The 14,960-nt window shown below is 48.6% G+C and overlaps 1 protein-coding gene across 2 annotated transcripts in view; it reads right to left on the bottom strand.

The window, feature by feature from the left end:
• The window catches only part of LOC135558323 (guanine nucleotide-binding protein G(olf) subunit alpha), a 173,231-nt gene that overhangs the window by 60,030 nt on the left and 98,241 nt on the right, over window positions 1–14,960 (bottom strand). For both annotated transcript variants that reach the window (XM_064992062.1, XM_064992063.1), the window contains exon 5: window positions 12,975–13,072. In XM_064992062.1, coding sequence (XP_064848134.1) covers window positions 12,975–13,072 — 98 coding nt within the window. The remainder of the gene's footprint in view (window positions 1–12,974; window positions 13,073–14,960) is intronic.

Raw genomic sequence — 14,960 nt, 5'->3', positions numbered from 1 at the left:
GAAGAGAGTACAGGCCAGCTAGGAGTAGAGAGTACAGGCCAGCTAGGAGAAGAGAGTACAGGCTATCTAGGAGAAGAGAGTACAGGCTAGCTAGGAGAAGAGAGAGCAGGCTAGCTAGGAGAAGAGAGAGCAGGCTAGCTAGAAGAAGAGAGAGCAGGCTAGCTAGAAGAAGAGAGAGCGGGCTAGCTAGAAGAAGAGAGTACGGGCTAGCTAGGAGAAGAGAGTACAGGCTAGCTAGGAGAAGAGAGTACAGGCTAGCTAGGAGAAGAGAGTACAGGCTAGCTAGGAGAAGAGAGTACAGGCTAGCTAGGAGAAGAGAGTACAGGCTAGCTAGGAGAGGAGAGTACCGGCTAGCTAGGAGAAGAGAGTACAGGCTAGCTAGGAGAAGAGAGTACAGGCTAGCTAGGAGAAGAGAGTACAGGCTAGCTAGGAGAAGAGAGTACAGGCTAGCTAGGAGAGGAGAGTACCGGCTAGCTAGGAGAAGAGAGTACAGGCTAGCTAGGAGAAGAGAGTACAGGCTAGCTAGGAGAAGAGAGTACAGGCTAGCTAGGAGAAGAGAGTACAGGCTAGCTAGGAGAAGAGAGAGCAGGCTAGCTAGGAGAGGAGAGTACAGGCTAGCTAGGAGAAGAGAGTACAGGCTAGCTAGGAGTAGAGAGTACAGGCTAGCTAGGAGTAGAGAGTACAGGCTAGCTAGGAGAAGAGAGTACAGGCTAGCTAGGAGAAGAGAGTACAGGCTAGCTAGGAGAAGAGAGTACAGGCTATCTAGGAGAAGAGAGTACAGGCTAGCTAGGAGAAGAGAGTACAGGCTAGCTAGGAGAAGAGAGAGCAGGCTAGCTAGGAGAAGAGAGAGCAGGCTAGCTAGAAGAAGAGAGAGCAGGCTAGCTAGAAGAAGAGAGAGCAGGCTAGCTAGAAGAAGAGAGTACGGGCTAGCTAGGAGAAGAGAGTACAGGCTAGCTAGGAGAAGAGAGTACAGGCTAGCTAGGAGAAGAGAGTACAGGCTAGCTAGGAGAAGAGAGTACAGGCTAGCTAGGAGAGGAGAGTACAGGCTAGCTAGGAGAAGAGAGTACAGGCTAGCTAGGAGAAGAGAGTACAGGCTAGCTAGGAGAAGAGAGTACAGGCTAGCTAGGAGAAGAGAGTGCAGGCTAGCTAGGAGAAGAGAGAGCAGGCTAGCTAGGAGAAGAGAGTACAGGCTAGCTAGGAGAAGAGAGCAGGCTAGCTAGAAGAAGAGAGTGCAGGCTAGCTAGAAGAAGAGAGAGCAGGCTAGCTAGAAGAAGAGAGCAGGCTAGCTAGAAGAAGAGAGCAGGCTAGCTCGGAGAAGAGAGTACAGGCTAGCTAGGAGAGCAGGCTAGCTAGAAGAAGAGAGTACAGGCTAGGAAAACTGGGAATGGGCTAGAGAAGGGAACAGGGAGATGGACGGCCTGCCTGCATGTCTTACAATAGGCACCATTCTTAAGCTTCCCTGCTCCAGGCGGCTGACGGAGTCCCGTGACCACACCACCCCATCACCAGAGATATCACCAGACACAGCCCTACCACCACCCCATCCCATCCCCTGCTCTAGCCCCATCCCATCCCCTGTTCTAGCCCCAGCCCATCCCCTACTTTACTATAGCCCCAGCCCATCCCCTACTTTACTCTAGCCCCAGCCCATCCCCTACTTTACTCTAGCCCCAGCCCATCCCCTACTTTACTCTAGCCCCAGCCCATCCCCTACTTTACTCTAGCCCCAGCCCATCCCCTACTTTACTCTAGCCCCAGCCCATCCCCTACTTTACTATAGCCCCAGCCCATCCCCTACTTTACTCTAGCCCCAGCCCATCCCCTACTTTACTCTAGCCCCAGCCCATCCCCTACTTTACTATAGACCCAGCCCATCCCCTACTTTACTCTAGCCCCAGCCCATCCCCTACTTTACTCTAGCCCCAGCCCATCCCCTACTTTACTCTAGCCCCAGCCCATCCCCTACTTTACTCTAGCCCCAGCCCCACCCCTACTTTACTCTAGCCCCAGCCCATCCCCTACTTTACTCTAGCCCCAGCCCATCCCCTACTTTACTCTAGCCCCAGCCCCACCCCTACTTTACTCTAGCCCCAGCCCATCCCCTACTTTACTCTAGCCCCAGCCCATCCCCTACTCTAGCCCCAGCCCATCCCCTAATCTAGCCCCAGCCCATCCCCTACTCTAGCCCCAGCCCATCCCCTACTCTAGCCCCAGCCCATCCCCTACTCTAGCCCCAGCCCATCGCCTACTCTAGCCCCAGCCAATCGCCTACTCTAGCCCCAGCCCATCCCCTACTCTAGCCCCAGCCCATCCCCTACTCTAGCCCCATTCCCTACTTTACTCTAGCCCCAGCCTAGCCCCAGCCCATCGCCTACTCTAGCCCCAGCCCATCGCCTACTCTAGCCCCAGCCCATCGCCTACTCTAGCCCCAGCTCCATCCCCTACTCTAGCCCCAGCCCCATCCCCTAGTCTAGCCCCAGCCCCATCCCCTACTCTAGCCCCAGCCCATCCCCTACTCTAGCCCCAGCCCATCGCCTACTCTAGCCACAGCCAATCGCCTACTCTAGCCCCAGCCCATCCCCTACTCTAGCCCCAGCCCATCCCCTACTCTAGCCCCATTCCCTACTTTACTCTAGCCCCAGCCTAGCCCCAGCCCATCGCCTACTCTAGCCCCAGCCCATCGCCTACTCTAGCCCCAGCCCATCGCCTACTCTAGCCCCAGCTCCATCCCCTACTCTAGCCCCAGCCCCATCCCCTAGTCTAGCCCCAGCCCCATCCCCTACTCTAGCCCCAGCCCATCCCCTAGTCTAGACCATCCCCTATTCTAGCCCCACCCCATCCCCTACTCTAGCCCCAGCCCATCCCCTGCTCTTGCCCCATCCCCTACTTTAGTCTAGCCACGGCCCATCCCTCACTCTAGCCCCAGCCCATCCCTTACTCTAGCCCCAGCCCATCCCTTACTCTAGCCCCATCCCATCCCCTGATCTAGCCCCATCCCCTGCTCTAGCCCCATCCCATCCCCTGCTCTAGCCCCAGCCCATCCCCTGCTCTAGCCCCAGCCCATCCCCTGCTCTAGCTCTAGCCCCAGCCCATCCCCTGCTCTAGCTCTAGCCCCAGCCCATCCCCTGCTCTAGCCCCAGCCCATCCCCTGCTCTAGCCCCAGCCCATCCCCTGATCTAGCCCCAGCCCATCCCCTGATCTAGCCCCAGCCCATCCCCTGATCTAGCCCCAGCCCATCCCCTGATCTAGCCCCAGCCCATCCCCTGATCTAGCCCCAGCCCATCCCCTGATCTAGCCCCATCCCATCCCCTGCTCTAGCCCCAGCCCATCCCTTAGTCTAGCCCCAGCCCATCCCTTACTCTAGCCCCAGCCCATCCCTTACTCTAGCCCCAACCCCTACTTTACTCTAGCCCCATCCCATCCCCTGTTCTAGCCCCATCCCTTGCTCTAGACCCATCCCATCCCCTGCTCTAGCCCCATCCCCTCATCTAGCCCCATCCCCTGCTCTAGCCCCGTCCCCTGCTCTAGCCCCATCCCATCCCCTGCTCTAGCCCCAGCCCATCCCCTGCTCTAGCCCCAGCCCATCCCTTACTCTAGACCCAGCCCATCCCTTACTCTAGACCCAGCCCATCCCTTACTCTAGCCCCAACCGCCACTTTACTCTAGCCCCATCCCCTGCTCTAGCCCCATCCCATCCCCTGCTCTAGCCCCATCCCATCCGCTGCTCTAGCCCCATCCCCTACTCTACTCTAGCCCCATCCGTTGCTCTAGCCCCATCCCCTGCTAAGATTGTCTTGTGGCACACAGGAAACCCAAGGTCAAACCCAGTCAAATGCACACACCATAATAAATAAATATATATATATAGTGTGTGCATTTAACTGGGTTTAAGCCTGGAATGGAATGCGAACAAACCAGAGATCACATTCAAATACTGCAACACTATTAGGTTGAATGTGACCTGTTGTCTTCAAGACCATGTTCATTTGCTTTAACTCTAGTGTCCCATGTGTACTTGTGGGACACCACAAAAAGAAGCTAAACATCACACAGTTCTTCGCGCCACACATATGTACTGACTGCCCACACAAGCTCCCGTTTGGCCTACAGAAAACACATCTAACCGATGAGATACACAAGCTCCCGTTAGGCCTACAGAAAACACATCTAACCGATGGGATACACAAGCTCCCGTCAGGCCTACAGAAAACACATCTAACCGATGAGATACACAAGCTCCCGTCAGGCCTACAGAAAACACATCTAACCGATGGGATACACAAGCTCCCGTCAGGCCTACAGAAAACACATCTAACCGATGGGATACACAAGCTCCCGTTAGGCCTAAAGAAAACACATCTAACCGATGGGATACACAAGCTCCCGTCAGGCCTACAGAAAACACATCTAACCGATGGGATACACAAGCTCCCGTCAGGCCTACAGAAAACACATCTAACCGATGGGATACACAAGCTCCCGTCAGGCCTACAGAAAACACATCTAACCGATGGGATACACAAGCTCCCGTCAGGCCTACAGAAAACACATCTAACCGATGGGATACACAAGCTCCCGTCAGGCCTACAGAAAACACATCTAACCGATGGGATACACAAGCTCCCGTCAGGCCTACAGAAAACACATCTAACCGATGGGATACACAAGCTCCCGTTAGGCCTAAAGAAAACACATCTAACCGATGGGATACACAAGCTCCCGTGAGGCCTACAGAAAACACATCTAACCGATGGGATACACAAGCTCCCGTTAGGCCTACAGAAAACACATCTAACCGATGGGATACACAAGCTCTCGTCAGGCCTACAGAAAACACATCTAACTGACGGATATACACAGAGCTACATTCCGTGACAAACGACAACAGTTTTATCACAATTTCAAAACGGACTGGTTGATCAAAGTAGGAAACCACGTGTTCTAACAACGAGCCGCAGTATTGTAACTGTCTTTGTCTATTTTCGGCTTATGCTACTTTGCAAACTACTAGTGCCACTTAGAATTGGTTAGCCTAGGTTATAACACCCCTTAATAACATAGACAGGTTCCACACTGAAAATATGCAAAAAACTGTTTGAAAAAAGGAGTGTATTTTTATCCGAATCTTTAAGCCTCGGTCACTCACCAAATCGACATCCAGGGCAGAATTCATCCCTATACAGTGTTCAATGTAGAATTGTTTATCCATATTTTTTTTTTTTTTTTTAAGTACAAGGATCAGGCAGAATAATCTAAATTGAATATCTGTTTATCGAGAAAAACAATAAGAAGAAAAATACAGATTTTGGTGTGTCGCTCAGCTCTTTAAATAACTGTTCCAGGCAATGGATGTGATTTCACACAGGCAATTTTATTAATTTAGAAAACATATTCTGTTCCATTTTAACTCTGTAATATTACATCATGCTTAATTTTTTGTTGTCTTGACCGTGACAAGGGGCTCAGGAAATAAGGGAAATTTACTAAATTTACAAAACAAGGCTATGCCACGTTATAATATAACCAGTGGATATTACGGCTTCAATAAATTAAATCTTAAATGGCACTTCCTTTTTTATTGACTAAATATACACTGGGTATACGAAACATTAAGAACACCTGCTCTTTCCATGGCATAGACTGACCAGGTGAATCCAGGTGAAAGCTATGATCCCCTTATTGATGTCACTTGTTAAATCCACTTCAAATCGGTGTAGATGACGGGTTAAAGAAGGATTTTTAACCCTCGAGACATGGACTGTGTATTGTGTACCTCTATACCAGGCGGTGTCAGAGGAAGGCCCTAAAAATGGTCAAAGACTCCAGCCACCCCAGTCATAGACTGTTCTCTCTGCTACCGCACGGCAAGTGGTACCGGAGCTCCAAGTCTAGGTCCAAGAGGCTTCTGAACAGACTCTACCCCCAAGCCATAAGACTCCTGAACACCTAATCAAATGGCTACCCAGACTATTTACATTGCCCCCCCCTCTCTCACCGCTGCTACTCTCAGTTGTCATCTATGCATTGTCACTTTAATAACTCTACCTTCATGTACATACTACCTCAAATAACCCAGTGCCCCTCCACATTGACTCTGTACCGTAACATCCTGTATATAGCCTCCACATTGACTCAGTACCGGTACCCCCTGTATATTGACTCTGTACCGGTATCACCTGTATATAGTCTCCACATTGACTCTGTACTGGTACCCCCTGTATATAGCCTCCACATTGACTCTGTACCGGTACACCCTGTATATAACCTCCACATTGACTCTGTACCGGTACCCCCTGTATATAGCCTCCACATTGACTCTGTACCGGTACCCCCTGTATATAGCCTCCACATTGACTCTGTACCGGTACCCCCCTGTATATAGCCTCCACATTGACTCTGTACCGGTACCCCCTGCATATAGCCTCCACATTGACTCTGTACCGGTACCCCCTGTATATAGCCTCCACATTGACTCTGTACCGTAACACCCTGTATATAGCCTCCACATTGACTCTGTACTGGTACCCCCTGTATATAGCCTCCACATTGACTCTGTACCGTAACACCCTGTATATAGCCTCCACATTGACTCTGTACCGGTACCCCCTGTATATAGCCTCCACATTGACTCTGTACTGTAACACCCTGTATATAATTAATTACTTGTTACTTGTATTGCTTCTTCTTATCCATACTTTTTTGAAACTGCACTGTTGGTTAAAGGCTTGTAAGTCAGCATTTCACCTTAAGGTTGTGTTCGGCATTTCACCTTAAGGTCTACTACACCTGTTGTATTCAGCATTTCACTGTAAGGTCTACTACACCTGTTGTATTCAGCATTTCACTGTAAGGTGTAGGTCTACTACACCTGTTGTATTCAGCATTTCACTGAGGTCTACTACACCTGTTGTATTCAGCATTTCATTGTAAGGTCTACCTACACCTGTTGTATTCAGCATTTCACTGTAAGGTCTACCTACACCTGTTGTATTCAGCATTTCACTGTAAGGTCTACTACACCTGTTGTATTCAGCATTTCACTGTAAGGTCTACTACACCTACAGTACAACCCTACCGTACAACTCTACAGTACAACCCAACAACCCAACCCTACCGTACAATGCTACAGCACAACCCTACAGTACAGTACAACCCTACCGTACAGCACGACCCTACAGCACGACCCTACAGCACGACCCTACAGCACGACCCTACAGCACGACCCTACAGTACAACCCAACTCTACAGTACAACCCAACCCTACAGTACAACCCAACCCTACAGTACAACCCAACAGTACAACCCAACAGTACAACCCAACCCTACAGTACAACCCCACAGTACAACCCCACAGTACAACCTTACAGTACAACCCTACCGTACAACCCTACCGTACAACCCTACCGTACAACCCTACCGTACAACTCTACAGTACAACCCAACCCTACAGTACAACTCTACAGTACAACCCAACCCTACAGTACGACCCTACAGTACGACCCAACCCTACAGTACAACCCAACCCTACAGTACAACCCAACCCTACAGTACAACCCAACCCTACAGTACAACCCTACAGTACAACCCTACAGTACAACCCTACAGTACAACCCTACCGTACAACCCTACCGTACAACCCTACCGTACAACCCTACCGTACAACCCTACCGTACAACTCTACAGTACAACTCTACAGTACAACCCTACAGTACAACCCAACCCTACAGTACAACTCTACAGTACAACCCTACAGTACAACTCTACAGTAAAACCCAACCCTACAACTCTACAGTACAACCCTACCGTACAACCCTACAGTACAACCCTACAGTACAACCCTACCGTACAACCCTACAGTACAACTCTACAGTACAACTCTACAGTACAACCCTACAGTACAACTCTACAGTATAACCCTACAGTATAACCCTACCGTACAACCCTACAGTACAACCCTACAGTACAACCCTACAGTACAACCCTACAGTACAACCCAACCCTACAGTACAACCCTACCGTACAACCCTACAGTACAACCCTACAGTACAACCCTACAGTACAACCCTACAGTACAACCCAACCCTACAGTACAACCCTACCGTACAACCCTACAGTACAACCCTACAGTACAACCCTACAGTACAACCCTACAGTACAACCCTACAGTACAACCCTACAGTACAACCCAACCCTACCGTACAACTCTACAGTACAACCCAACCCTACAGTACATCTCTACAGTACAACCCAACTCTACAGTACAACCCTACAGTACAACCCTACCGTACAACCCTACCGTACAACTCTACAGTACAACCCTACAACCCAACCCTACAGTACATCTCTACAGTACAACCCAACCCTACAGTACAACCCTACAGTACAACCCTACAGTACAACCCTACAGTACAACTCTACAGTACAACCCAACCCTACAGTACAACCCTACAGTACAACCCTACAGTACAACCCTACAGTACAACCCTACAGTACAGTACAACCCTACAGTACGACCCTACAGTACAACCCTACAGTACAACCCAACCCTACAGTACAACTCTACAGTACGACCCTACAGTACAACCCTACAGTACAACCCTACAGTACAACCCAACCCTACAGTACGACCCTACAGTACAACCCTACAGTACGACCCTACAGTACAACCCTACAGTACAACCCTACAGTACAACCCAACCCTACAGTACAACTCTACAGTACAACCCTACAGTACAACTCTACAGTACAACCCTACAGTACAACCCAACCCTACAGTACGACCCTACAGTACAACCCTACAGTACGACCCTACAGTACAACCCAACCCTACAGTACAACTCTACAGTACAACCCTACAGTACAACCCAACCCTACAGTACAACTCTACAGTACAACCCTACAGTACAACCCTACAGTACAACCCAACCCTACAGTACAACTCTACAGTACAACCCTACAGTACAACCCAACCCTACAGTACAACTCTACAGTACAACCCTACAGTACAACCCAACCCTACAGTACAACCCTACAGTACAACCCTACAGTACAACCCTACAGTATAACCCTACAGTACAACTCTACAGTACAACCCTACAGTACAACCCAACAGTACAACTCTACAGTACAACCCTACAGTACAACCCTACAGTACAACCCTACAGTACAACCCTACAGTACAACCCAACCCTACAGTACAACTCTACAGTACAACCCTACAGTACAACCCTACAGTACAACCCTACAGTACAACCCAACCCTACAGTACAACTCTACAGTACAACCCTACCGTACAACCCTACAGTACAACTCTACAGTACAACCCTACAGTACAACCCTACAGTACAACCCTACAGTACAACTCTACAGTACAACCCTACAGTACAACCCTACAGTACAACCCAACCCTACAGTACAACCCTACCGTACAACCCTACAGTACAACCCTACAGTACAACCCTACAGTACAACCCAACCCTACCGTACAACCCTACAGTACAACCCTACAGTACAACCCTACAGTACAACCCAACCCTACAGTACAACCCTACAGTACAACCCTACAGTACAACCCTACAGTACAACCCAACCCTACAGTACAACCCTACAGTACAACCCTACAGTACAACCCTACAGTACAACCCAACCCTACCGTACAACCCTACAGTACAACTCTACAGTACAACCCTACAGTACAACCCTACAGTACAACCCTACAGTACAACTCTACAGTACAACCCTACAGTACAACCCTACAGTACAACCCAACCCTACAGTACAACTCTACAGTACAACCCTACCGTACAACCCTACAGTACAACCCTACAGTACAACCCTACAGTACAACCCAACCCTACAGTACAACCCTACAGTACAACCCTACAGTACAACCCTACAGTACAACCCTACAGTACAACCCAACCCTACAGTACAACTCTACAGTACAACTCTACAGTACAACCCAACCCTACAGTACAACCCTACAGTATAACCCTACAGTACAACCCTACAGTACAACTCTACAGTACAACTCTACAGTATAACCCTACAGTACAACCCTACAGTACAACTCTACAGTACAACCCTACAGTACAACCCAACCCTACAGTACAACCCTACAGTACAACCCTACAGTACAACCCTACAGTACAACCCTACAGTACAACTCTACAGTACAACTCTACAGTATAACCCTACAGTACAACTCTACAGTACAACCCTACAGTACAACCCAACCCTACAGTACAACCCTACAGTACAACCCTACAGTACAACCCTACAGTACGACCCTACAGTACGACCCTACAGTACGACCCTACAGTACGACCCTACAGTACGACCCTACAGTACAACCCTACAGTACAACCCTACAGTACAACTCCATCCTGCCACGACCGTAAAGTAGGCATACACGTTTTATTCAATTTTACACTCAGCAAGTCACATATGACTGACTAGTTTGACACCCTATTCCCTATATAGTGCACTACTATAAACCAGAGCCCTATTCCCTATATAGTGCACTACTTTAGACCAGAGCCCTATTCCCTATATAGTGCACTACTTTAGACCAGAGCCCTATTCCCTATATAGTGCACTACTTTAGACCAGAGCCCTATTCCCTATATAGTGCACTACTTTAGAACAGAGCCCTATTCCCTATATAGTGCACTACTTTAGAACAGAGCCCTATTCCCTATATAGTGCACTACTTTAGACCAGAGCCCTATTCCCTATATAGTGCACTACTTTAGACTAAAGCCCTATGCCACCCTATATAGTGCACTACATTAGACCAGAGCCCTATTCCCTATATAGTGCACTACTTTTGACCAGAGCCCTATGCCACCCTATATAGTGCACTACTTTAGACCAGAGCCCTATTCCCTATATAGTGCACTACTTTAGTCCAGAGCCCTATGCCACCCTATATAGTGCACTACTTTAGACCAGAGCCCTATTCCCTATATAGGGCACTACTTTAGACCAGAGCCCTATGCCACCCTATTCCCTATATAGTGCACTACTTTAGACCAGAGCCCTAAGCCACCTTATATAGTGCACTACTTTAGACCAGAGCCCTATGTCTTCCTATTCCCTACATAGTGCACTACTTTAGACCAGAGCCCTATGCCAACATATTCCCTATATAGTGCACTACTTTAGATCAGAGCCCTATTCCCTGTATAGTGCACTACTTTAGACCAGAGCCCTATTCCCTATATAGTGCACTACTATAGACCAGAACCCTATTCACTATAAAGGTCACTACTATTGACCAGGTCCCAAAGGGCTCTGTTTAAGAGAAACATGCATCTGTATCAGATATTCGCATCATGGTTACAATCTGTGAAGCCGTCAACACTGCCCAGAACGGACAAGACTTGTAAAGGCAAAGCTAAAGAAGTGACAGCAGACTAACCGTTGTAGTAACATGACTCACAGATCCAACTCCCATCCCCACGTCACATCACCAAGCGCCACACATCACAAATGCAGACGGTCATCTTTCGGAGCTCCCACAACCAATTGATGGCTAGGCTTATCTTTAGGAGCTCCCACAACCAACTGATGGCTAGGCTTATCTTTAGGAGCTCCCACAACCAACTGATAAGCTAGGCTTATCTTTAGGAGCTCCCACAACCAACTGAATTCTAGGCTCATCTTTAGGAGCTCCCACAACCAACTGATGGCTAAGCTTATCTTTAGGCGCTCCCACAACCAACTGATGGCTAGGCTTATCTTTAGGCGCTCCCACAACCAACTGATGGCTAAGCTTATCTTTAGGAGCTCCCACAACCAACTGATGGCTAAGCTTATCTTTAGGCGCTCCCACAACCAACTGATGGCTAGGCTTATCTTTAGGCGCTCCCACAACCAACTGATGGCTAGGCTTATCTTTAGGAGCTCCCACAACCAATTGATGGCTAGGCTCATCTTTAGGAGCTCCCACAACCAATTGATGGCTAGGCTTATCTTTAGGAGCTCCCACAACCAACTGATAAGCTAGGCTTATCTTTAGGAGCTCCCACAACCAACTGAATTCTAGGCTCATCTTTAGGAGCTCCCACAACCAACTGATGGCTAAGCTTATCTTTAGGCGCTCCCACAACCAACTGATGGCTAGGCTTATCTTTAGGCGCTCCCCCAACCAACTGATGGCTAAGCTTATCTTTAGGAGCTCCCACAACCAACTGATGGCTAAGCTTATCTTTAGGAGCTCCCACAACCAACTGATGGCTAAGCTTATCTTTAGGCGCTCCCACAACCAACTGATGGCTAGGCTTATCTTTAGGCGCTCCCACAACCAACTGATGGCTAGGCTTATCTTTAGGCGCTCCCACAACCAATTGATGGCTAGGCTTATCTTTAGGAGCTCCCACAACCAACTGATAAGCTAGGCTTATCTTTAGGAGCTCCCAGAACCAACTGAATTCTAGGCTTATCTTTAGGAGCTCCCACAACCAACTGAATTCTAGGCTCATCTTTAGGAGCTCCCACAACCAAATGATGGCTAAGCTTATCTTTAGGCGCTCCCACAACCAACTGATGGCTAGGCTTATCTTTAGGCGCTCCCACAACCAACTGATGGCTAAGCTTATCTTTAGGAGCTCCCACAACCAACTGATGGCTAAGCTTATCTTTAGGCGCTCCCACAACCAACTGATGGCTAGGCTTATCTTTAGGCGCTCCCACAACCAACTGATGGCTAAGCTTATCTTTAGGAGCTCCCACAACCAACTGATGGCTAAGCTTATCTTTAGGCGCTCCCACAACCAACTGATGGCTAGGCTTATCTTTAGGCGCTCCCACAACCAACTGATGGCTAAGCTTATCTTTAGGAGCTCCCACAACCAACTGAATTCTAGGCTCATCTTTAGGAGCTCCCACAACCAACTGATGGCTAAGCTTATCTTTAGGAGCTCCCACAACCAGCCAAACCAACAATGCTTTGTGATGGAGACAGAACTTACTATTGTGCACAGTCGATGAGCTGGTACTCGTTGGATCTCTCGAAGCACGCCTTCACTCCCTCGTCATCCCAGAGCTTCTTGGCATGATCAAAGAACTCCTGGACAGAGAGCAGAGAGAAGGAAGGAGGTGATCCATCAATGACATTGTATTACCATAAGCTACAGGTGGTTATGAAGGGGAAACACACACACACACACACACACGTGTTTAGTGACAACAAGCTTATTTAAAACAGAGCCATTCAAACTTCAACCTGTATGAAGCCCACCACTGTATAAAACAATCTGTACAGACAGTGACAGGCATTCATTTATACCACCGATGATTTTCAAACTTTTTCAACGGGGACCCCATTTTTACCATCCAAAATTCAAGTAACTCCACCCCAAATATAAATGACACAATCTTTAAAAATATATATATGTATATATAAATTAATAAAATTGTTTGTTTTTTTAATTGTAAATTTATTTTCACATTAACAAAGAACTTTAAATTAATTACACTTTCATCTCTCTTATCAAAATGAAGAGAACCAATACACACATTTAGTCAATAAAATTCTAATTGTTCTAATTATTTATGAATAACGTTTGTATTATTGTACCATAAAATAAACTGTAGTCTAAACTCTTGATTCACCACACTTTGAATACCACACATTAATACTGTTGAACATTCTAGAAATCTGTAGACACTGTAGCTGCACTTGGAAAAATATTCTGTTGCAATTTATTCTGTGATAGAGTTTTTTTCCTTCTATAAAATGTGTCTTGATTGTGATAAGGGCTCAGGAAATAAGAGTCTCTTTTCTGCTAAATTTACACAACAACAAGGCAATGCTACGTTATAATATAAACGGTGGATACCACAGTGTCAATAAAGTCATTTTAAATGGCACTTGCTTTTTTACTGACAAAATATACACATTAACTACAGTACATCTCCAACCCCCCTACAGTACCACATCTCCAACCCCCCCTACAGTACCACATCTCCAACCCCCCCTACAGTACCACATCTCCAACCCCCCCTACAGTACCACATCTCCAACCCCCCCCTACAGTACCTCTCCAACCCCCCTACAGTACCACATCTCCAACCCCCCTACAGTACCACATCTCCAACCCCCTACAGTACCTCTCCAACCCCCCTACAGTACCACATCTCCAACCCCCCTACAGTACCACATCTCCAACCCCCCTACAGTACCACATCTCCAACCCCCCTACAGTACCACATCTCCAACCCCCCTACAGTACCACATCTCCAACCCCCCTACAGTACCACATCTCCAACCCCCCTACAGTACCACATCTCCAACCCCCCTACAGTACCACATCTCCAACCCCCCTACAGTACCACATCTCCAACCCCCCTACAGTACCACATCTCCAACCCCCCTACAGTACCACATCTCCAACCCCCCTACAGTACCACATCTCCAACCCCCCTACAGTACCACATCTCCAACCCCCCTACAGTACCTCCAACCCCAGCCTCCCCTACAGTACCTCCAACCCCAGCCTCCCCTACAGTACCCTGTCTCCAACCCCAGCCTCCCCTACAGTACCTCCAACCCCAGCCTCCCTACAGTACCCTGTCTCCAACCCCAGCCTCCCCTACAGTACCTCCAATCCCAGCCTCCCCTACAGTACCATGTCTCCAACCCCAGCCTCCCCTACAGTACCATGTCTCCAACCCCAGCCTCCCCTACAGTACCCTGTCTCCAACCCCCCTACAGTACCACATCTCCAACCCCCTACAGTACCACATCTCCAACCCCCCTACAGTACCACATCTCCAACCCCCCTACAGTACCACATCTCCAACCCCCCTACAGTACCACATCTCCAACCCCCCTACAGTACCACATCTCCAACCCCCTACAGTACCACATCTCCAGCCCCCCTACAGTACCACATCTCCAACCCCCCTACAGTACCACATCTCCAACCCCCCTACAGTACCACATCTCCAACCCC

Source organism: Oncorhynchus masou, chromosome 17 (assembly GCF_036934945.1).
Source record: "Oncorhynchus masou masou isolate Uvic2021 chromosome 17, UVic_Omas_1.1, whole genome shotgun sequence".
Lineage (NCBI taxonomy): Eukaryota > Metazoa > Chordata > Actinopteri > Salmoniformes > Salmonidae > Oncorhynchus > Oncorhynchus masou.
This window is presented reverse-complemented; position numbering and strand designations above follow the sequence as displayed.